The sequence below is a fragment of the Tinamus guttatus genome, unplaced genomic scaffold, assembly GCF_059628265.1.
Source record: "Tinamus guttatus ecotype Peru unplaced genomic scaffold, ASM5962826v1 Tinamus_guttatus_pri_ptg000710l, whole genome shotgun sequence".
In the NCBI taxonomy this organism is placed as follows: domain Eukaryota; kingdom Metazoa; phylum Chordata; class Aves; order Tinamiformes; family Tinamidae; genus Tinamus; species Tinamus guttatus.
Window position 1 is genome coordinate 1,354,075 of NW_028289244.1, and position 23,930 is coordinate 1,378,004.

At 47.8% G+C, this 23,930-nt stretch overlaps 1 protein-coding gene across 5 annotated transcripts in view; it reads left to right on the forward strand.

Annotated features, from left to right (window-relative positions):
* The window catches only part of FNIP1 (folliculin interacting protein 1), a 178,498-nt gene that overhangs the window by 145,868 nt on the left and 8,700 nt on the right, over positions 1–23,930 (forward strand). For 2 of the 5 annotated variants that reach the window (XM_088536917.1, XM_088536916.1), the window contains exons 2-11: positions 3,310–3,436; positions 11,708–11,851; positions 15,475–15,575; positions 15,826–15,900; positions 16,442–16,533; positions 18,359–18,442; positions 19,434–19,505; positions 20,234–20,369; positions 20,898–21,099; positions 21,796–21,881. In XM_088536917.1, the coding sequence (XP_088393043.1) occupies positions 3,310–3,436; positions 11,708–11,851; positions 15,475–15,575; positions 15,826–15,900; positions 16,442–16,533; positions 18,359–18,442; positions 19,434–19,505; positions 20,234–20,369; positions 20,898–21,099; positions 21,796–21,881 (1,119 nt within the window). The remainder of the gene's footprint in view (positions 1–3,309; positions 3,437–11,707; positions 11,852–15,474; positions 15,576–15,825; positions 15,901–16,441; positions 16,534–18,358; positions 18,443–19,433; positions 19,506–20,233; positions 20,370–20,897; positions 21,100–21,795; positions 21,882–23,930) is intronic. The other 3 variants (XM_088536918.1, XM_010212621.2, XM_088536919.1) reach the window with 2 other exon arrangements.

A 23,930-nucleotide genomic window follows, 5' to 3' on the forward strand; every position in this document is an offset into this window, starting at 1 on the left:
CCATAAAGCCACAGACTAATTAGATTTGCAAATATTTGAAACTGACTGAAAATGCACTTGGCCAGTGATCCATCCAGACTGGTTTCTGCAAACTGCTTGTTCCCGGCTGCTCCAGTATTTAGTCAACGGGCAACAGGACTGATTTTGGGGTATTCTTTTCTGAATATTTGTTACAGTGTTTTGGCTACATGAATGATTTGATTACAGCAATTTCCAGCGATACTCCCCCCGTTAGCTGAAGGCCTCAGGAAGAACCTCACCTTTCTCCCTTGCTAGGCTGCAGGGTCCAACCTGTCCTGGGCAGAAGCTAAGGAGACTTTATTTTCTGCTGCATTTTTCAGATTTAAAGAGATTGGTTTGCTTCTGAAAAATCCCACCCAGCATTTACACAGCAGTGCTTTGGGAGCATCCCATTTCTTATCATCCCTTCCTCTGTGCATTGCTCTCTGCGCAGCAGACATCTCCGCAGGATGGGTGTCCTGCTCAGAAATAACTTACTTTTCACCACTTCTCTTGTGCCATGCATGAGCTCACAGTACTGAGAGACAAAGTTGCAGTCATATCCAGGGCTGAAAAGCTTGCAGTGTTTATTTTTGTATGTATACAACCAGTTCCAAGGAAAGATCAGAGTAGATGGGTCATGCAGGAGAAACTCCTCCTCAAGAGCCCTGTCATTGCCAGAGCAGCAGGGGAGACAGAGCTTCACCTTCCATTAATGTTACCAGGACACGTGAGTCTCCATCTCCTAGTTTTCCTGTAAAGATCTCAAGAAAACATCAGTTAAATGTCAAAGTTGGTTTCCATTTATAAACAGAACTAATTATATTCAGAAGATCTAGGTCACTTTTCATCCGGCTGAAGAGCCCTGCTGGAGTATTGCCCTGTTTTATTTGTTTTGAGAACGTGCCCTGCATATTGCACGCTGCAGTTTATATATTTCTGGGGTAATCTGCCTGGATATCAGACCTGAGGGTGCTTTAAGGCTGTTAAGAGCAGAAGCAGAGCTCCCGCGTGGGGCTGCCGTGCGGGAGGTGCCAGGGCTGCCGGGCTCCTCTTCCCTCTCTGCCCAGCGGAACCTTCCCCCCGCTCTCCCGGCGTGTCTCCTGCTTTGGGAAGTGGCCCACTCTTGCCAGGGAATATTTTTTGCAAGGCTAAAAGGTGCTTAAGGACTGTATTATGTAACATAGATAGCACTTACTTGGAACGGGCACAAATTATGATTTATGGTACCTGCTGAGTGCTTGTCTAGAGAAAGTTAAAATGTCATGCGAAGAAATGGAGAAGTAAACAGGTCTTGTTACTTTGATCAAATATGTTGCTGAATAGAGCAGGAGTTTTATATTTAGCTTTATCCCCCGTTAGTGTAATCTGCTCTCGGAGCTCTTTATGCGTAGACTTTCCTCAGATCTGGAACAGTGACTGCCCTTCTTTGCCAGCAGTTTCAAAGTCAAATATCCCAAGTGCTAGGTAATGGAAGACGTGCTTTTGTCTGAGCCGGGAGGAAATTCGAATGTACTGCAAGGGTGGAGCAAGTGATAGTACCTCCTTGGCAAGCAGGCCCTTGTTATTATCACATGCTGTTTGCTTATACGAGCGGCCCAGCTCACGGAACAAGTTTCCGGACTTCCACCCATTTCACTTAAACATAAGGAGGAGGCTCCTCCTGGAGCCAGTTTATCCTGCGGTCTCGCTTGCCTCTTATCTCTAGCTGGAGTCAGGCCCTTCTGCAGGCCCCGTGAGCCTCTCCAGATGCACCAGTGCCTCTCTCCAAACATGCATCGAGCAAGATGGGGTTTGTTTCCTTATCTCTTCGGAAATGCGGGATTGGGCTGGTTAGCAGAGGCCCCTGCTCTATGTAAACTCCTCTCTGAGGTTTTCATCTTGTCAAATGCTTCTTTTTGGTATAGAACTGGTTTGGTTCCCAGCCTGCTCCTCATGTGACCCAGCCCCTGGGGGACGATGCTTGGCTTCAAGCGCTGTTGCAGCCAAGTTGCAAGACTCTCTGCTCCCCGATCCAGCAGACATTGAGTTATTTCAGTTTCAAATTGCTCAAGGTTTTTTCTTGTAAAAGTTGCTTTTGACATTTGTTGCACGGTATCTTCTCTGCAGCTTCTGTTTTTCTCTGGTGTTGCTAAATGGTGGGGCTGAGCAGATTAGGAAATGGATTTCCTCTTCCAAGAGAGCACGTAACTATATGCGCTGACGCGTGGTTTTACCCAGCTGGTGCTGCCCATGGTGTAAAGCCCATGAATTGGGGCTGGGCATTCTTAAAAATTTTGGTAGAGATTGCTGGCTTTGGCTATCAAATCTCTGCTACAACCAAGGATACAACTTGGGATGCGGACCATCACCTGTGTAGAGATCACATAGAAGTGCAGGCATGGAGAAGTCCATCCTTTTGGTGGTGAATTAAAAGGAGAGTAAAACTTACTGTCATCTTGGATCCAACCATCCCAAGTTTAGTTTTATCCATATTATGATATCTGGGAGTTTTCTTGCTGAAAGAAATACGCCTACAGCCCCTTCCCTGGAGCTGGGAGCCTGTGTCCTTCATCAAAGGCTGGAAATTTCCAGGTCCTCAATCCATGCTTCTTGGTGATCATTCCATGCTAACACTGCGTCCCTGATGGCCAAGGATAAGTGGATAGAGTTTCACGTGATACAGGAAATGGCTCGTAGCTTGCTGATTCCTCTGCTTCCTGTTGATTTCATGGAAAGAGCAGCCACCTCATTTCTTAGCTTCCAGGAGGAGCGAAGGTGTGAGCAAACCTGGATGCCCAAGCCCCTGGGTAACAGTCTTTGCCGGTCTGGCTGGTGCTATTTAGGGTTACCTGGTATGAGATTGGTCTGGCTGCTCGTTTTAAAGCATCCTGTGGTGTCACAGTACACATCCGTCCTCACTCTGCTTAGGATTTGCATTCTGCAAAGAATTTTGTTCTGGTCATTAAAAATGAAGATCTATGCTGCAGTCTTAAAATCCAGATTGTGTGCAGCGATGTTCGAGACAGAGCTCTTTGCAGGGAAGTTGTTGGGCACGGGGGTAGCAGAGGGTCGAGGGCTCCTGGCCGCGTTACTGCCTGGCAGTGCTGAACACACCACGGCTGAAGGGCCGCCCTGCAGTGGTTCCCTTCGTGCCAGGGTAATTTGTCTGCCCCATTCCAGCTACGGGATCAAAGGGTCTGAGAAAATGACATTGCATTTGCTGGATATTGTGTGTTAATAAAGTTGGATATGCAGATAATGTAGGAAGGGCAGTGCAATAAAGAATTGCTGTGATTAATACTTCTGATTTCTTATTTTTCATTGAAGCTGGCCTCTGCCGGAGTTCGACCCAAGTCAGATCCGACTGATTGTGTATCAGGACTGTGAAAGAAGAGGGCGCAATGTCTTATTCGACTCCAGTGCTAAAAGGAAAATAGAGGATGTTTCAGTATCGGTGAGTATTTTAATAATTCACGTGCTTACGTTCCATATGTTTTTTAAGATAGCGATTGGTAACTCATAAATTCTCTGCTTCATTCATATTAATGTTTAAACTTTGGTTATATTCAGGGGCAAATATAAGTGTGTATTAAATTGCAAATGATTCAAGCTTCAGTGATTTCACCCTACCACTTTAAATACTGTAGTGATGTTTGTTCCTGGGCTCTTCTACTTTCTGTCCTTGCAAAGAGAGGGCTTCCCCCATGGCTGCAGGGGGCAATGAATTTGGTGAATTTGGTATTTATTGAAAGGGTTTTGTGGCGTGGCTGCTCTCTGTCGCGGGGTCTGCCTTCCCATTTGGAAAGTCCTCCTGGTCCTGTCTCCTACCTTGTCCTGCTTGCTCAGCTTTTACCAACTGTTGTTTCCAACTGCTGGCCCATAGTTACTTGAAAACTTTTCTTTTGGGCTTTCCGTTTGGCATGGTCTGTTCGGTAAACTACTAATTGAACTCGCAATGGATACAGCCGGATGAGGATATTTCTAAGCAGGGACTCTGGCCACAAGATCTCATTTCTAGCCACAGTGTTACTCTAAGTGATTCTGTGAGCTTGGACACTTTAACTGCTTTGAACTTCCTTCTCCCCTTCTCCAGAAACACTTGCAAAGTGTTTTAGCTCTCGAAGCACAAAGCACTGTGTAAACTGAAACTCGTGATCACAGTTGCTTTATCCCGTAGGACTGCATGAAGTCCTGTAAGTGGGAGTACACAAAATAACATTTTACCCTGAGTCCTGATTTTCATTTTGAATGTTGGAGGATAGCCAGAATATTCTTCATGCAGTGCTGAACGCTCTCCAGCCTGTTGCTGAATGCTGCCAGCCTGGTGCTCCTCACCCTGATCCTCAGCTCCCTCCACATACTTGATCTGCTGGGAGCCAATCCGTGGGTCATGGGCACTGATCTTCTTTAGTTTCCATAGCATATTTGCAGACACAAATCCCATTTTCCTTGTTCTTTTTGAGAATTTGGGAGGTGCATCTTTTTTAAATTTAACTTGTTAGCATGGCTTTATTAATTTGTAAGTTTCTATTCTTGTCGGCGTTCAGGTGTTCTTGCCAGGAAAACAGAGGTTTTTATAGGCAAGAGGTCTTTGAAGAGGTTGTTGATATGAGTAATTTGCACTGCTTATTACTATTGCTTTATTAGCAGATAAAGCTTTGTACACTATGTATATTTTTATTGATTTCTTGAAGGCTTAAAATCCCTTTAAGATAGATCTGTATTTGTAGAGTGAATCACAGGATCACAGAATGGTTGAGGTTGGCAGGGAGCTCTCGAGATCATCCAGTCCAACCCCCTACTCCAGCAGGGACACCCAGAGCACAGGGCACAGGGTGGCATCCAGGCAGGTTTGAAGATCTCCAGGGAAGGAGACTCCACAGCCTCTCTGAGCAGCCTGTGCCAGGGCTCTGGCACCCTCACAGGAGAGAAGTTCTTCCTCACATGGAGACGGAACTGCCTGGGTTTCAATTTGTACCCAAAATTTGCAGGCTGATCTTCTTGGGTTTATTTCAGAAAGGTAGCTGACTGTGACAGCTTATTAGCAGCCGAATAAATGGCTAATAATGAATCTAGTCTGGTTCCATATTAAACGCTTCTTTATTTTTCTTAATTAAAGGGGAAGGTGAGTGGAGGGGAATAATCAGCTGCATTCACTGTTCCTATGAGATGAGTGTGTGAGGCTGCTGGAGGAAGACTGGTCCCAAACTAGTTGAAATGCTCAGTATGAGTCTATGGTAACTTGATATATTTCTCTTTTTTTGGTCATATTAACAGACTTTGAAAAAGTACACTTTGAACTATTTCCCTGCCATGATATCCACCTTCTGCAGCACTCAGATAGTGTCATCTCAGGCAAAACTTTCCTCACAAAATAATAAATAAATAAATAAATAACCCCCACCCCCCCCTTTGCATCAGCAGAAACTTTATGCAGGTAAAAACGTGCACGAGAGTCTTGGGCTGAGCTTGCTGCAAGCTCAGTACAGGCCTGTACAGTTAGCAGAACATACTGGCCATTTTCAAGGAATCGCATTGTTTATTTTTCTTGCTCTTTATCACGATTTTCATTAACAAAGACACACCCTGCCTATACAAAGCCAGATCTTGGCTCTAAGCACATTCCAAGGCACTCTTGCCCTTTGCAGCAAGACGTGTGTGGGCTGGGTGCTCTCCCTCGTGAAAGGGTATCTGTTAACAGCCTCACAAAAGCCAATGCTTTCTGCATCTCACCCCCCAGTTTCCTAACGTGATTTATACCTCTGCGTTTATAAATAGCCTATGGGTGATATCTGCAAAAATGCCAAGCAGTGGCCCCGGCTGCTCTGATCACAGTCTGTCTAATGCGGGGAAGCTGCACGCAAGGTGCCACTTTTTGGATCTTGCCAGCTATGCAACAGCTCTTGGTTTCTGAGAAGTGCAATGAAATGGTTTCACTGAAAGCCATCATAATTTGCGAGTCATATGCCTGAAGTAAGGCGAGATACACTTTGCTCTGCTCTATATATCTGTATTCTCAGTATATGTCAAGAGTTGTGTGCAGCAGACCAAGGCCAAATATGACTCAGCCATTCAAATTCCGTAACTTGCAATATTTAAGGCGCATCAGAGGAAACTCTTCCTGAGTTTCAGATGTAAAATGTCAGGTTTTCACTTTTCAATGGATGAAGAACGCTGAGCAGGTGTGTGGCCGGGGTCTGCAGCTGCTCCTCCTGCCTCGGGAGTGCCCAAGCCCTTCCTGGGCCTCTCCTCAGCCCTGTGACCGGGCGTCATGGGCACACGCATCGGGAGAGAGCGTGTGACAGGAGCAGCCAGCGGCGCTCACGCCTTCACCAAACAGCCCAGCTCCGCACGCAAATCCACCTCCCTGCCCCCCTCCCTGGGGTTTTCTCGCTTTCTGGCATCTTGAATCATAGAATCATTGTGGTTGGAAAAGGCTTTGAGATCATCGAGTCTAACCGTGAGCCCATCACCACCATCCTGCTAAACCGTGTCTCTAAGCACCTCATCTGTGAGTTTCTTGGGCACTGCCAGGGACGGGGACTCCACCGCTGCCCTGGGCAGCCTGTTCCAAGGCTTCACCACTCTTTTCGTGTAGCAATTTTTCCTAATATCCAACCTGAGCCTCCCCTGGTGCAACCTGAGGATTTGAAGCTGGCAAGCTGGTGGCTCGGCTTCGCAGTCTCCTCTGCAGAACCGTTTCTTTTGGGACCCCACGCGGACGAGCGCCTCGTTTCTGACCACGTCACTAGCTCTGCAGGGGATGGCGCTGAGGCCCATGACTGGTTTGGGCAGCTCAGGCTCGTTTCTGCCTCTATTCGCTCTTCCTACAGCACCTCCCCACCTGCTTCTGCTCGCTGTAGCCACCAGCTCGGCTGCGACGTGGTGAGCGCGCCAGGCCCGGGGCAGGCCCGCCTGGGCAGCACGTCCGCTCCTTGGGCTGTGCCAAGCGCCCAGGGCACGAGGCGTGCGTGGCCCCAGCTGCTCCTTGGGGTCCCCCCGCTGGGCCCGCTCTGGGCTCCCTGTCAAGCGTGGCAGGCGGCGCCGCTCCTCTCCGAGGCGGCCCAGGCCCTGCCGTGCGCAGCGCTGCGCGCGAGCGCTTGGCTTGTCAACCCTGACGCCGCGTCGCGCCGGCCGAGAGGACGTGAGGACGTGAGTGTCGCCATGCAGAGACCGCTTGAAAATGGAGGTTTCTGCCTCAAGGGGCTGGAAACCAATGGGGTGAGGAAGTTGCAGGAATGGGATGAGGATGCCGCAAGGGAGAAGCGAGGAGTCAAGCGAGGAAGAAGCTGGAGGGGAACGCGCGCCAGCACTTCACTCCGAGCAGATGAATGAGCTTGTTGTTGTTGTTTGGGGGTATTTTTAGCTGCTGGTTTAGCTATTTGTTTTCTTCTGGTGTTGTCTGCTGGTGGTTTGCGCCAGGAGAATTCACCCTTAGAGACCTGAGCAGAGGGAGGTGCTGGCGGCCTGCAAGAGGCCGAAAGGTTTCAGGGTGTGAAGGTCAGCGTCGAGGGAGCTGTGGAGCCGGCGGAGGAGGAGGAGTATGAAGGGGCCAGAGAAAAGCCAAAGAGCAGGGAGGAAGACAAGAGCCCAATGGGGTTGGTGCCGAGCCGGGATCGGGCGCCTGCGCAGTGCCTGCGGCGAGCGGGAAAAGCCAAGGGCGCGAAAGAGGGAAGTGGCTCCTTTCCATGAGGCACAGAAGGATTGCCAGAAGCAGTTTTTTTGGAAGAAATGAAAGAGAGGGGGATTTTTGAAAGGGGTTGGAGAAGAAAAAGCTTCTATAGCCCAACTGAGGGAGTGGAGATGCCAAGGAGCAGGGGTTGAGCCTGAGGGGTGCAACTTTAAAGAAAGAGAATGGGGTTGGATTCAGGAAGCAAGAAGTTCAATTCTGCAAAGTCACTTGGTTGCTTTTAATTTGGGATGATTCACCTGAAAGGTCCTATGATATTTGATCTGCTATTGTGGCAATTTCTTTGACTCCCCATGTCTCACTTATCCAAAAACATTAAATTAGCATGCTGTTTTAAAGGGGCCAGGACTAGTCCCGTGTCCCGTGTACTGCAGCGCTGAATAAATGTTGAACAGCAAATTGCTGGGGAGATTAGTAGTGGGATAGGGAGCCTTTTGCCTTTGGGTGACTTGTGTGTGTGGCAGGCTGTGCTATCTCTGTGGACAAGGTTTCCAGGGAGCCAAGGGGATGGATAAGGCAGCCAGTGATAAGTAGATAAGGTGGGATGGAGTCCCACCTTCTGAGCTCTGCTTGTGCTCTCTGGAGAGCAGTGGCAGGGTAACAGCGGGGTACCAGAGAGATGTCTTTACTTCTTTCATTGAACTCTGAATAGTAGAGGAACTTAACTCTGCAAATGAAGTGAAAATGTAGCACTAGTGACAGCTCTCTCTTAAAAAAGATACCTGGATTTTGCTGTGCCACTCAAGGGAGAGGGAGGAATGCCAGGGCAAGTGATCCCCATGTCCTAGGCAGATGCGTATTTAATTACACGTTCAGACCATCGTTGTATTTATAAAGCACAGCAGTAAGTTCATCTATTCTGGCAGAGTTTTTCAGCTATGTGAAGCCCCCCTTGCTGACTAGCCCGTTCCAGCAACGAGTTCCAGACTCCTGGGGGACAGCAACTGTATTTTGATACGGAGGCTTCTCAGTCACCGCCACCGCAGTGGTCTTTGAGCACCTGCTGCTGCAGGGAGGTAACAAAGAGTAAAGCACATGATGACAGTTGTCTCCTGTGCTGTCACCACAGCCCCTAACACGCATGCACGTGGTCTGGATTTAGTTCAACACACCAGGCTCCTCTGAGCTGTCTAGGAGACTCTCACTGTCCCCAAAGTACAACGTGCCCAGTAGAAATTCCTCCTTTTCCAAGCTCCTGTGCTCAGTGCAGTGGATGTGCCTTCCTGGTGAGGGTTTTACAGCCACAGCCATGTGCCTTTTGGGGTTCACCAGCAGCACTGTGCTCAGAGAGCTGCTGTATTGCAGTGAGGTGCATTTGGAAGGAACTCCCACAAGTTCTGTATCTCCCCTGCACAGTTTTAAAATAATTTGGTTACCTTTTTATGTTTGGAAACCTAACTTGAGTATGTTTGCAATATTATACTGGAATACAAGTCATCCCACTCCTTTGTTGTCTTGTGTCTCAAGACCTGGGGCATCTAAAATTACCTTGACGTTTGGAGGCAGCAGTTACAGAGGAAAGGAGTGTTGCAGATACTCCATCAAATAGTCCAACAGGTTATTCCTAAGAACATATGAAGCTTCAGAAAGAGCAAACACTCAGATTTGTCAGTGTCCTGCATTTTAGGGATGATTTACTGTTTGCAAGGTTCTGACAGGTGGTATTGGAAAGGTCCTGAACATCTGACCTCTTGGTTCAGTAAATTCCCCTGCAAAGACCTAACAAGAATGTGCCTCTGGTTTTTACATTAGGCTACTATAACTTCAAGCTATCTTGCTCTTCAGTGGATTTAGGGTAAGCTTTTATGGAGAAAAATGCAGCACCGATGACAAGAAATTACCAAAAAGTCAATAATTTGCAAATTTAGCTTCTTTTTAAATGCACAGATTTTTTTTTTTTTTCCACTCGTGGAAATGCATTTAATGGCCTCGCAACCTCAGGCAAGCTTAATTAAAGTAGTATCTTTTTAAGGGAACTTTCAACATCCGATGGAAAATGCAAGCTGAAATGCGGTTTGCCTGCAAAAGCTTCTGTAACCCTGTGGATTTTATGTGGTTTTATCACATGATGCTTGCTTAGCCTAGGACATTGTTGTTTGTGTCAGAGATAAAATGCAATTCTGGTTCACGAGTTCCTACTAAAGTCATATGATTATCATTCACATGCTCCAGCCATTGTGTACTGTGCTCGCGCCACGGATATTAGCCATTAACGAAGCTGCGCGTTGCGGGAGTTCAGCGTCCTCGCCGGGATGTCACGCTGGGAGGCTGCCGCGGTGCAAGGGTGCGCACGGAGGTAGAGCACGGCACGCGGAGGCTGCTGCACGTTGCCTTTCCCCTCTGCCACAGAATTACTGACTTGTCTGCACATTTTTCCCGGAGGCTTTCGGCGGCGGCCGCGCTCTAATTGGAGCAGCAGTGCGAGCTGCCGCGTGGAGCTAGATAATCCCTGACATTTTCTGCTGTTTTGCCTAGCTCTCGCCCACTGCTAGGGCCAGATGAAAGCCACCTGGTATCCAAGGTGTTCCCCCCAAAAAAGCAACTGGCACAGCTGAGGCCAGAGATGTGAGATTCCCAACTTCCTCCCCAGCAAAGGAGGGCAGCGTGGGCTGTCGTCTTCCCTCCCCAAAGTGGGCTTGGTGGTGCAGGAAGCAGGAGCGTGTCCGCTGAGGTCTTTGCTGCATGGCTTGGCATTTTTTCTCATCCTGCAAAATAGACAGTTGCTGCTGGCTCTGTTGAGCAGTCATGAAGTTAATAGCCTGGTGAGATGCAGGTGGGATTGCACACCTTTCCTGTTCTACCTTTTCCTTTTCTGTAGCGCTAGTAAGAATTGAGCCATCCTTATGTTTTTAAATGATGCAGAGCCGCGAGTTCAGGGGCAAAGCCAGGACACGCGGCACCTTTGCATTTCCCTGCGTCCCCTGAACCCGCTTCCCGCACGCTTTGCTTCCAGGCTGCTCTCCTGGTTAGGTGATTGCAAAGGAAATGTTAATCACAAAAGTCTTAGGGCTTAGTTAGTGAGTGACTTGGAGCAGTGTAGACATCTTTCTGTCTCTGAATGCTGCCCACCAGTAAACGTGCATACTGCCAGCCTGATACCTGTGCTCTGAAGTGCTGCGAGTACCCGAGGGTAATGGCATTAGCAACTGTGTGCTTGTTCTCTGGTGAATCTGGGGTGTGCAGGGGAAATCACAGATGCTCTTAAATACTGAACACAGCCATGGCAAAGCATCTCTAGCGCCAGTTTACAGGGGTTGTTGTGTGTGCAGCCCTGCAAAGGTCTGAATGCTTCTGTACTTCAATTCCAATTCTCAATTTCAGCCTTGTTTTCTCCTAACTCCTTTTTTTGCAACTCTTTGCTTGAATCTCATATCAGGAAGGGACCTATCCTGCTTGGAACTTCTTTCCTCTGCCCCTTTGGGAAACTTTCCTCACTTCTCCCTGCCACTAGCTGGGTTCTCAGCTTTGTCCTTGTGCGGTCTTAGGATGCATTTTTATTGGAAAAGGAAAACATCACCCCTGCACCACTCTTCCAAAAGACCTGGGGATTTAGACACAGCTAGGAGGAGATCTGTAAGCATAACGGCACTTCTCGCTGCTTCTACCCATGACAAGGGCCTGTTCTGAATTCTCCTGCTGGGTGATTCCTCATCTGGGCGCAGCAGAGCGCTCCGGCCGCGGTGCGGCTGGCACCGCTCTGCAAACTCTGCCCCACTGGGCACCCGGCGCCGTGCACAGGTGGCACCCGCGTCCCACCCTCCCGCACGCTCCCTGCCCTGCCACCCTTTCCCGTAATCCCGGGCCTAAAGCTGAGCCTCGTCGAGTCCCAGAGGCGGGCAGCTCCTTAGCAAGATGGAGCGACCTGGTAGCTCCTCGCTAAAGCCCAGCCGCAGGAGACTGGTACATACTGTTTAACCCTGCTCCGGAGGCACGTGCTTTTCTGCTGTTAAATGTCTTAAGTAGCAAGTGCAGCACTGCTAAGTGGTGATTTTGTGGCTGCGGGTCTTCATGTCAACACATATGTCTGTATTTCAGAAACTCTGCAGTGATGCTCAGGTGAGGGTTTTCGGGAAATGTTGCCAGCTGAAGCCTGGAGGAGACAGCTCTTCTTCCCTGGATAGTTCAATCAATTCATCCTCCTCCTTCTCTGATGCAAAAGAGCAATGTCCGAAATACCAGGTGAGTCACCTCTCTTTTTCCTTTTTTTGCTTTAACCCTGTCAAATTGTTGTGGTAGGTGAGGTAGTGAACGTTGTAAAATGCTTGAAATTAGAGGTGGGATGTGGAGAATTTTGAGTCAGAATTAGACTTTGGTTCCAACTGAATAATATTTTCATCCTATGGCTTGGGGTTTGAACAACACTAAAACCAACTGACTGGTTCTCTCAGATGTGTACTGGACGGTGGGAGTTTCTCTAGGGCCCTCGTCATGTCTTGACCACGAGGATGGCGTTCCTTCAGCATGGCCAGCCTTGGCACAACGCCGGGCACTCTGAAGGATGTTCTTCTTTCAGAGAAGCCCTAAATCTTCAGTTATTCCCTTTCTTAGGAACTAACCTTGAGGTCTGAGGTGTAGTCGCAAATGACAATATCCATATGTGGTCTAGATGAAGTAATTTATTGCAAAGTGCCAGGGAAGTGATGCAGAAAGGCACTACCTAGAGGGACAGCGAAGGATTCAGTGAACCTGGGCTATGTTTTACATAAGAGATTTTGGCCATGAGAGTAGCTGGAGTCATCTGACACAGATATATTTCTGTCATCTCTCCTTCCATGGATCACAAGTGTTTTATATTAAGCCAGCCTAAAATAGAAGTAAGTCCTTGCACTCTTTGTAATGAAGTAATTGTGTGTTTGAGGGAAGCTGCTATGTGCACCGCATAGTCTGGAGTACAGTACTGCTGATGTCTTCATCTATCGCAGACAGAAATGCGGGACCTTTGGGCTGCCTTTCCCCCATCACGTTAGCTGTCGCTACGTTGGGCGAGCTGCATACTCTTCTTGTTTTCTCTTTCTTGTCACACGCCTTTCCACGGTGCTAGTAAGGCGGCAGAAGCTCGTTTTTCTATTCCTCCCTTCCTGGAAGGGTGCTCAGCTGTGGTTATGAGAGGAAGAGACGTGTCATGTCTGTCAGCGTCTTCCTTCCAGCACAAAACAACCTCCTTCGCGCGCCGCGCGACCGCGCAGAGCGATGCCCCTCCATGAGCAGGAATCGCCGTCCCCGCGGGCCCTGCAGGCCGCTCGTGCTCGCGGTTGGCATGGCGACGTCCCTTCACGTTGCCCGGCCAGGCCCGGTTTCCTCACGCGCTCCTGCTGCCTCCCGCGCTCCTCCCGGCCAGCAAGGACCCCGAAATACGGGAGCTTTCCCTGCGTGAGGAAACACAGAACGTCACACGGGCAACAGGGCCCCAGTGAGCCTGTCCAGGCAGTGGCCAGCCCAGCGTCTCCTACCTTGCCCAGCTGCTCGGTTTTGAGACCTCAGAATCCTCCTCGTGTTTAATGCAGTCACAGCACATACGAGGTGCTCCTGTGTGTGTATATATGCATGCGTGTGTTTTCAACATACGCTGCTAGTAAACCTTTTAAAATAGTTCTTTGTATGCTTAAATGTTTCAATAGACATGACTATTACGGGTTATTCTAGTTGTTCTATGGAAGATGAGCTACAGGGTTTTCTTCCAGGCATCCGTGCAGGATTTGTGATCGTGTTCTCCCAGATCCCTCACAAATGTGATTAGAATCTATTAAAATGAAGCTGAGTCTGGTTCTGGAGTTGCCCGCAGTTATTTGCGTGCCGTGACAGCAGCGTTCCCGCTGGAGCCGCTGCCAGCGCTTCCAGGACTGTAAATCTGCTTTTCCAGGCTGACTGTTTGATCATGACATTTGAGATTTATTTCTGTATTGCATTTTTAATTTAGATACTTACTTGCTTATCGATGGGACAACATGTAAAGTAAGTGGGAGATTAAATGCTATGAATTTTATATTCAGAAATGTAACTTCCAAATCATGTAAATTTTACTACCTCTAATATGCTAATGTACAATAACAAACACTCGTGGGTATTTTATGATCAGTTTTTATGTGAGCTCGTAAATATGACCTAGGGAGTTGGTTTGCGTCCAGGCTGTCAGTGCCTGGGGTTGTGCCCTTTTTGCCAGATGCTCTTTGGCTATTTTTCATTTGAGCTTTTAATTTTTAACCCCCTTCCTCAGCTGATTGCACTCTACTTTGGTCTTGAGTGACCTTTATTTTGTAGAATTAAAGGCTCAAAGAGCTGAGCTGGAGCACTGTTTCTGTATTACATATGGGCATCTGCTGTTAGGCATGGTAAAATCATTGCCATTAGACGTCGATGAAATGTCCAACAGAGACAGCCCACGGCTGCATCTCATCACCCGCTTTGTCTTTAGCCTTGCTCCTCTCTTTCAGCCTTTCAGAGGGAAGGAAAACCCCTATAATTAAGTTTGAAAGCAGCTGATTTTCACTTGCGTTTCTCTCTTTTTTTATTTTTAATTCAGTTTCTTGACAAGGAGAATGGATATTTTTTTTTAAGTACTTTTTCCCTGCTTTAGAATTAGATGTTCACACTAGCAGAAAGTTGAAACCAAAACCAGCCATCAAGGGTTTGACATTTATTCAGAATGACTTTTCAATTTGAGGTCTGCAATGAATTTAAAAATAATCATCATAATATTTGGTTGCAGCAATTTGCAGCGTTCTTAAATCAAGACTCTCACAGACCTGTCATTTCCTAGAGCCATTAACATCCCTACTCCGGTTTCCTTGGAGTTTCTGGGAGTGAAGATGGGAATTTTTCTGGGACCCAGCCAGAGAGCTGGCTTTGCCCTGTCATTGGAACACTAACAGAACTTGGGTTTATATCCTCATTTTTGGAGCTGTGGCTGCTCCTTCTCTTCATGCCCTGTGTTTGCGACGCTGGCAGCAGGCTCTGGCGTTGACGCTCTGTGTGTTGAAGTGCCCCTGTCTGAACCAGGAGTGCTGGGGAAGAGCTAAAAATCGAGCTGCGTTTCGAGCATGCGGCCTCCTAGAAACCCGGCGCTGGCTGCTTCTTGCCACGGGGCTAGCGCAGGCAGGGCCTGCGAGCGGCCGTTCCGTACCCGTTCCCGGTGCGGATCTGCGGTGTGGACACCCCGTCCTTGGCCAGGCTCGGAGCTCGCAGTGTGACCCCGAGCAGAGCACTCAGATATCCTCCAAGCCTACCCAGGAATCTGGGTGTGCAGCCTGGCTGCCGGAGCCTGGACACGGGCCGTGGGGATCCGGCGCTTTCCACACGCAGGGATATTCCTGCAGGCAAATCGCGGCGCTGCCGGGCCGGCACCAGAGCTGCAGGGCCAGCGGTACCACGAGCCGGGCCCGACCGTCCCAGCAGTGCAGGGTCCCTGCGAGCAGATCACCGGGGGTTTTGCCCTGCTTGTTTTCGTGTCTCTGCTCAAGCAGATACAAGGCTTCGGCTCAGTGCTCCTCGATCAGAAAGCGTGTCAGCCGCCCCGAACGTTAAACTTTTTTGTCCTGCTGACTCAGTGCCGTTTACATCTGCAGCTCCCCAGGAGATGGCTTGGGTTTGTTGGATGACTTCAGTATTTAGTTCACAGACAATTGTGCACTACTACTTTTATGGAACCGTTTAATTTAGCAGTACAAACAGCAGTACAAACAAAGCGAGCAAGCTTTTTTTTTAATCTTTATAAAAATATATATTTTCCTTAATCATATATTGCCTTAAATAAAAACGTGCTTCTAAAATGCTTGACACACATGGGCGTTCTCTATTTTTCCCAGGGTTCTCGATGCTCCTCTGATGCTAATATGCTTGGAGAGATGATGTTTGGCTCTGTGGCCATGAGTTACAAGGGCTCCACGTTGAAAATTCACCAGATTCGGTAAGATTCATTTTTACTGCTAATCTTTTAAGAAGATTGACTCCTTAGTGCTAATATGCATTGAATTGAAGGCGACAAGTGTGGAGTTTGAGGAATTTCTAGGCCTGCTTTATAGTTATTCTGACGTCACTTTTGACACAAAATGTGTTTGAGTCATGTTTAGATCTGTAAAATAAGGAGGTATGTGAAATGGCAATGAAAGCAGCTCTTGGCGCCGTGTTTCTGACCGATCTTCCTTTCTGGCCCCTAGCTCACCTCCTCAGCTCATGCTCAGCAAGGTTTTCACCGCTCGCACTGGAAGTAGCATCTATGGCAGTCTAAACACGTGAGTGCATTGCAAGGGACACCTGGCAAATACGGGCAAATCTGAATGCAAGAATGCAGAACATTATTTTGAGAGCTTCCAGATACCTTTTCTGGAAAAATAAGCTTTTGTTTCCTTCTCTGTTATACCCTGTCACTAGTGTCCTCACTTTTTCCTCTTAGTTGTCTTCCTATCGGCTTGCTTTAGGTGGAAGAATGAACCCGTTGCCTCAGAGCCGATGGGGCAGAGCCTGGGGTTGCAAGGCACAAAGTACCTGCACCTGGCCACGGGCTGGGTTGGGGACAGACTGTTGCAGCTGGTGGCTTCAACCCGTGGTGATGAAAAAGACATTACAAAAATTTCCATTTTTAGACTCTAATGTTCAGTCTTCTGTTAATCAACTCAGCTCTGCACAGGGCCTAGGCTATGAAAGCTTCTTCCAGTGGAAGTCCAACTTCTTTTCTTGCATGTTCCACTGAGGCAAAAAAACCTCTCCTCTTTTATACAGAAATGCAAATTGTTTGGTTTGTTATGTGCTTTATTTTCTGGGTTTTTCTTTTAGGCTGCAAGACAGTCTTGAGTTCATTAATCAAGACAGCAATACGTTAAAGCCTGACCACAGTACAATTATGAATGGACTTCTTGGAAATATAGGTAATGACAAACAGATTTTATTTCCTGGTATCTCTAACTGAGTAATCGCAGATTCTAGAATATGAAAGTTGCCTTCTTAAAAGAATCAGATGGAAAGATAGGAGAGCTCTCTACAGAAAATTAATGTTGGCCGGGCTTGGGGGACTGTAAATCAGACAGTTCAGGGAATTAGCAGGGGCTCAGCATGTACACACACATATATATAACTGTACACACACACATATCTAAAAATACAGGTGGATATATTTAAGTTCAAATGCAGAAAATGTTGGAAGACAGCAGTCTGTCAAACTCTCTTTAAGCAGCACATCTCAAATCAAGCAGGACTGATTCTGCCTGGTTGTTTCTCAGTTTTTACTCTGTTTTTTTTTTTTTTTTTAGAAAATGAAATAGAATTTTATTCTTGTTAATAATTTTCTTGTGTCCGGTATTCTCTGTCGGCCACTTGAGTGCATGTGGCCACATGTTCCATGCTGGTTAACCTTGCACAGTTGTGATGTAGCTTTTAATTGGTTTGAAGAGCTTTTTTCTTTTTTTTTTTTGGTCTGGTCTTGGAAATTAAGAGAACTTGAAAATCCATCCTGAATCTTAGGTGGGCCTCAGTTGTCCAGGGCAGAGGCCTGATGAAGTCTTCAGCACGTCCTGCCTTCCCCTTGGTTTAGGCTGAATACTTTCCAATCAAATGTCTGTAATAATAGCTGGAATAAGGGATGTCTTATATGGTGTTTATATTTGCTGTCCGGAATATTACTCTATGTGGAGTATGTTTCTTTTTACTACAGTTTGAAGAAGTGAATTTGATTACTTTGTTATTCTAAGTGGGTTTCTGGCTTTGATATGGTCCGAATTCTCCTTGGGTCTAAGCCTTTCCTTCCTTCCCATTGACAACACTGTGTTTCTGAGCTGAGTGTGGGCTTCCCAGGCTCCAAAGCTGTTTAACTTCCTAAAACCATCCCCAACGGTTCAGTCCTAAGGGAAGCTAAGTCATGCTGGAAGCTGCTATTATCCATTAACACTTGCTGCCTTTACTAAGTCAAGGAATTTACAAAGACGCCTTTTTCTCTTTCGTATGCCCCCTTTTCCCAGCCTTCAGTTGTGATTTTTCCCCATGCTGCACTGAGTTAGATGCCCAAATTTGTGCAGGAGAGGAAATTATTCATTTATTTCCAAGGACTTTGCTGTGTGGCTGTGGTTTGTGCTGACAGAGAAGGGTTTGATCAACTGTATGAACTAAGGAAGAGCAGGGATGTTGCAGCGAGTGGGCAGGACTGCAGGCCGTCCAGGTGCCGGCAAACGCTCCTGGTGACCGGCTCCGTGGGGATGGGGATTTTTCCCCACGTGCAGCAAAGGTGCCTGGCCCGGGGATTCCACAAGCTGCTTTTGTCAGACGTGAACCCACCCCGAGCAGCTACTGGAGCCTCTCGTTTCCTCTTGGTGCTGCTAAGAGGAGTGTGTGGCCCGGTCTCCCTTGCTGCCCCTGTGCCCCAGGGCCGGCGCTCCCGTCCAGCGAGGAAATTCAAGCGGACATTGTGTCCCCCGATGAATCCCCCGTTTGTGACCGAGCTGGGCTTTGAGCCTGCATAAATTAATCATTTTCATCTCTCTCTAAAAAAAATAAAGAAGATAAAGCCGTTGGACAGAAACCCCAGCCTTGTACGGGAGACAAGGCAAAGCCTTCTGACTGTAATTCTATAAATCCCCTGTGTCTCAAGCGCAAGTGGCCGTCCTCGCCGGGGTGCGCGTGGCCGCGGCGGCTCTTCTCCCCGCCGAGGCCCCGCGCTGCTTTACTAACCTCCTCTCCTCTGTATTCCCGTTTGCCGTGTAGGTCTTTCGCAGCTTTGCAGCCCCAGGCGGGCGTTCTCTGAGCAAGGTCCGCTCCGCCTCATCCGGAGCGCCTCTTTCTTTGCAGGTTTGCAGTGTGCTGTGTGCCGTGCTGTGTGCCTAGGCTAGCGGGGTGGCACCGCGCCGCGGGCTCGCGCGCAGCCCCGGCACTAAGAGCAGAGCCGTTACTGGGTACCAGTGGCAGCGATGGCCACCTTCGTGCTTTCTATGTCTGCAAACTGGTGTGAAGTCCCCAGAAGACACAAAAGCCTCAGTGGTCCCATCTGGGAGTCTTTCCTTGTATTTAGTTTGGGAAACTCCCTGGTGGATTTCACATTTCTATTCACATTTCATATTTAATCCAAATTTCACATTTAATAATTCACAGCAGCATCAAGCTGTTTTAATCCGGACTTGCCTCAACCAAACTGAAAACTAAACATAGCCTGGGCTCATATATGAAGTGGACATCGCTGATTTTTAATGGCTCTCTCTTATTTCCATGGCTGAGTAGCTTTTATTTCACAGACACATTTGTAAAATCTATCACATTTAAGCCTGAGACACTTTTGATCTACTCTGTATGCAGCCTGTGAATCCAGAGAGTTTACAGCTTCGCTGAACAACCAATGCACTGCTTACAGTTTAAAAATATTTTTCCATTAAGTCTGTAAAATCCTTCTTTAAATTGCATATATAATAACTGCTAGGGTTGATGTATAAATGCAGTCCTGTTTATGTGGTTTTACTGACTCTTGTGGGTCTGTACACAGATTGCTACCTATGTGGCATAAGCTCTGTCCATACATTACACATATTTTTCAATAAAATTTTGAAGAAATAGCGTGAGATGGATTCAGTCTGTGCTCAAATGGGTGTTCAGACTTCAGAGGAACCCATAAAGCTTTTCAAAGAAGTGTTTTGGCTTGTTCAGCTTAGCAGCCTTTCTTGGTGATGGCCTTGTGCGGTGCTGTTGATCTGAATTAATGAGCATGGTTTTGTTTCATTAATTACATGGAGATCTGCAAACAAGAAAGGAACTATATCTTCCCTGCTAATTGGTATTCCTTGTTTTACAGTTCACAGCAACCCTATGGATATGCCCGGGAGGGAGCAGAGCGAGGACAGAGACAGCGGTATAGCGAGATCTGGTAATGCCAGCTTCACATGCTAACCCCGAACACTCAGAAAATCTTCAGCAATGTTCCCTGCACCTTCATCCATCTCGTCAGCGAGCCCTCTCAAACCAGATCAGATCACTGTTCCGTGCAGCAGTGTGTTTTCCACACGTGTGCAGTAACACACACGTGTGTACGTATGCACGAGCATCCCGGGTACCGCGGTCCTGCAGGAGCCATCGGAACGGCAGTGCCTTTAATTAAAGCATGCTGCAAAGCAGCAAGGCAAATCAAATACTGAAATCCATTTGCAGTATTCCAAACAATACTCTGTCATCATTTCAAGCTGAGGCAGTAAATAATGTTAAATGGTGAGCTCTCCACCACCAAAGAATTGGGGATATTGGTCACTCACAGTGGTAAAGGCTTCGAAAGGATGTGATTAACATTACTGCTTTCCACAAAGAATTTATTTCCCAATACATGTGATTGATGGAACAGAGCAAGGTGTAGCCTGCACCGTGCCTGTGTTGCCTGTTGCATAAAGCTGAAGGACTGTCCCACCCTTGTAGTGCTTGTGGGTCTTGTTAATGTTACTGTAAACTGGTTATTCTTAAAATAAGACATGTAGATAAGCAAAAGAGAAGGCACCTAATTGGCAACAGCCAGATATCTCAAGGGGCTTCATTTAATTGCTGGCGTTATTGTCCAAATACTCTTTCTTCTGGAGAGAGTCTTATTTATTCCTCCTGCTGTTGCAGCATCTCTTAGCAGTCTGCTCATCACGCCGTTCCCGTCCCCGGGCTCCTCGTTCAACAAGAGCTGTGCGAGCAGCTACCAGCGGCGCTGGCGGCGCAGCCAGACCACCAGCCTGGAGAACGGCGTCTTCCCTCGATGGTGAGCTGGGAATGAGAATGCCGGGTGCTTCCCATGGTTTTCCACCTTCGTTAACTTGATCCTGCTCTTGCATACACACATCTGTTTTTGCCGTTGTTTTCTGTGGAGTATTTATAGATTGCAGTTCAATGATTGATCTTTTTTAGTACCTGTTTCTTCACGGCATTTGTTGTTTTTCACTAATTAAAAAACCTTCAGCAAAATTTTTTGAGTCTAAGAATCCCTAAAATCCTACTCAAAACACAAATATTTGGCAGAAATAGGAACGAACTAGTATATCATATTCTAATCCCATCAGTACTTCGATTTTGTGGTTGCAGGATCAATTAATGATCCATCAATTAATTTCTAAGATGGATTTTAGCAAAGGTGCTAATTTGACAACAGCTGCAAACAAAAGATTTTGCAAAGGTTTGCAATGTTTGTTAACATTGATGGTAAATGTTCTAGAGTTTAATTACACAAGAACCCAAGGTATCATTTTAAGCAGTGGATTATGTTAACTTTCTATTTTTTCCATGCTTCAAGGTCCATGGATGAAAGCTTTAATTTGTCAGATGACAGCTCTGGTCCTAGCCCAGGAATTGTTAGGAAAAAAAAGATAGCAATTGGAGTCATTTTTTCACTCTCAAGAGATGAAGATGAAAATAACAAATTTAATGAATTCTTCTTCTCGCACTTTCCTCTTTTTGAGAGTCACATGAACAAACTGAAGAGTGCAATAGAACAGGTAAACGCTTTTTTGGGGGGGATTTTTGCACTTGTAATTTGCACCTTATATTGCTCTATGCTCCTCTTCGTCCCTTTCAGATTTCATTTCTAACTCTTGCTGCTCGCCTATAAAAATGAACATGAGACAGAGCTGGGCTCTGGTGTTGCAGCTGCGGAGCCGAGGGGCTGCATCAGGCTCCAGCACTGCCCAGTGCTCCGGCAGCCCTGCAGCAGCCGCAGGGCCAGGGTGCTTTTACCCTTTACCTCCTTGTTTCAGCTGTATCAGGGTGGATTGCAGGATCAGTTCCAAACTGTAAATAAATCCTGTGCTTTTCTCCCCACCCCCCAACTCAGATGTGTAGGATATTTTCAAAGATGGAACAAATGGTATCAAATGTGCAACTAGTTTTGCTTCAAATCCCTCTTCTAGGAAATACTTAGCAGTTAATTTGCCATTACAGTGAAAACTTTGACCCCTTTTATGCCTCGAGTGATTGAAAAGCACAGAAGAGACAGTCTGCAAACACATGTGCCTCACCTATCTTTCCTCCGATACGAAAGCTGGCACTTGTGCCATCGTTCATCACTTACAAAAAAACCATTTGCATGACTCGTTGCATGAAAGATAAAGTCAAACAGATGACTTTGTTTTCCATTTTTGGTGTTTCTGTAGCTATGCCTGGTGTTACTTATCTGTTTAATGGTTGTTTTCAAGGCTATGAAAATGAGTCGTAGATCAGCTGATGCCAGTCAGCGGAGTCTGGCGTATAACAGGATTGTTGATGCCCTTAACGAATTCAGGTGAGCAGTTTGTTTATCTCTCGTTTTTTTTTCATGGCTGTTTTTACAAAAGCACTTGAGTCTGCTCTAGAGGGACCTTCTCCTTAGTGTAGCTTTCCTTGGCCTTCAGAGGTCTCATCTGAAATGGAAAATGGTTTTAACCCTTTTTATATAGTAACTTATGATATCTACTGTCTTCTGAAAAAGTAAGTATTATCAAGTTATTGGCTTCTTGCAAGTTACTATAACCTGTGTGTATCATACCTTGAAATTCTGACATGCATGTGGATTTGTGGAAGCTTGGGGCACATAGGGCATGGATGATCAAGGGTTTTTCTCCTGTGGATAGTAATGAAGTTTCCAGCAACCTCCTAAATTGTTTTTTATGTCCCACTAAGATGGGAAAAGAGGAACTGCAAACCCATGCTTGAGAAACCCTGCTCCAGTGTGTATTTTCCTGGTGAAGCAAGACCTTTACTCTGCACTAAGTGCTGCTCTAAAGGAATTTCAGATAAGCAGCTACGAAAAGGCAGGACTATCTTATTCACACAGAGAAGTGCAGCTCTGTAACCTGCTGCTATCAGCACCTGCAGAGCCTCTGCTATTCAACAGTTAATACACAGAGCAGTGCAGATAAGCACATCCCTGGCCTTTAACTCTGTTTTCTTTCCATAGTTTAAGTAATGGGGAGGGGAAGAAAGGGAGATGCATCTGCTGCAAGGGATTGTCTCCCCTGGATGGGAGGGCCGGGGTGATTCCTGCAGAACCCAGGGAGAGCTGCCTTGAGAGGCACCCGGGGTGGCCGCGCTGGGGTGTTCTCCACCTGCCTGTGGGCTCTCGTTGGCCTTGCCCTGACCGTGATGGTGCTGAGGACTCCCTGGGCACGGCTGCCTAGCTGAGCCCGGGGCACGCGGTGACATCTTGGGGCGAAGGCCACCACTTTCTGTAGCCATCTCTCCTCCAAGCGCAGAGCAGGTGCCGAGGCCGGGGCGCCTGCAAGGAAGGAGGGCAGAGGAGCAGCTCCGCAGGGAACGGCCGTGCGGGGTGGCCGGGAGAGGTGCTGCCGGGGCCGGGAGCAGAGGGAGCTCGTGGCTGCCGGAGCCCAGGGGCCTGTGCCGAGTTGGGCCGCTCAGCGCCGCCGTGGGCACTGCTCCTGCTGCCCTTTCCTGCCCAAGCAAGCGCGTTCCCGGCCCTGGGTAGCTCCGTCCTCCCCGCTGCCCTCCCCTGGACCCTTTCCCATCAGGAGGCACGCGGCAGACTTTGCCCCTTCTCCCTCGTCCTTCCAAGTTAAACAGTCCCGGAGCGGTGGGAGGGGAGCGTGCTCCGAGACGGCATTGGAGAAACAAGCCTGGGAGCTGCCGGCGTGGGCTGCCTTCCCTCGCTGCCTTCCTCCTCCTCCTCGTCCTCCTGCTCCTCGGGCGTTGCCAGGAACGTGGGTCCACGTGGTGGCGTGTCTGGCACCCGGGCTGGGAGCATCTTGCGTGGCGGGGATGCCGTAACCGCCGCGGTGCCGCTGCCGGCTCCGTGCGGGGCCTCCATGGCCGTGACAGAGATACGGCTCTTTCATATTAGGTGAATCCAATCCGGCGTGATTTAGCATAAATTAAATTTCCTGGGGCGGCACGCTTTGCTGATGCTGTTTTATGGCCAAGTACGTTAAGAGCATATAAGCCAGTCTAATATACTTGATGCACTGAGTATATTAAGTAGATAAGGCAGTTGCCAGGGCCACCTCTGCTGCTGATATTGGTGGCATCTCGGGGGTGCTACCTGCAGCATGCGAGCCCCTTGTTTCAGAAAGCAAATGCTGCAAAAAGGAAAAAAGCACATTTAAATACTGAGGCTGGATGCAAAGAGGCTTTGGCACCGGTTCAGCAAACCCATTTAGGCTACTATTATCTCTTTAGGCGTCTGCCTCCCCGCTGGAGTCACGGGGAAGTCAGGAGGCTGAGTCCCTCGGTGAACCGGAGACTCGCCTGCATTTCTCCCCGCTTAGCAAACCGCGCTGCAGGGAAGGAGGCTGCTGACTGCAGTGGCTGGTGTTTCTGAAACACAACCTCGTGCTGCTTT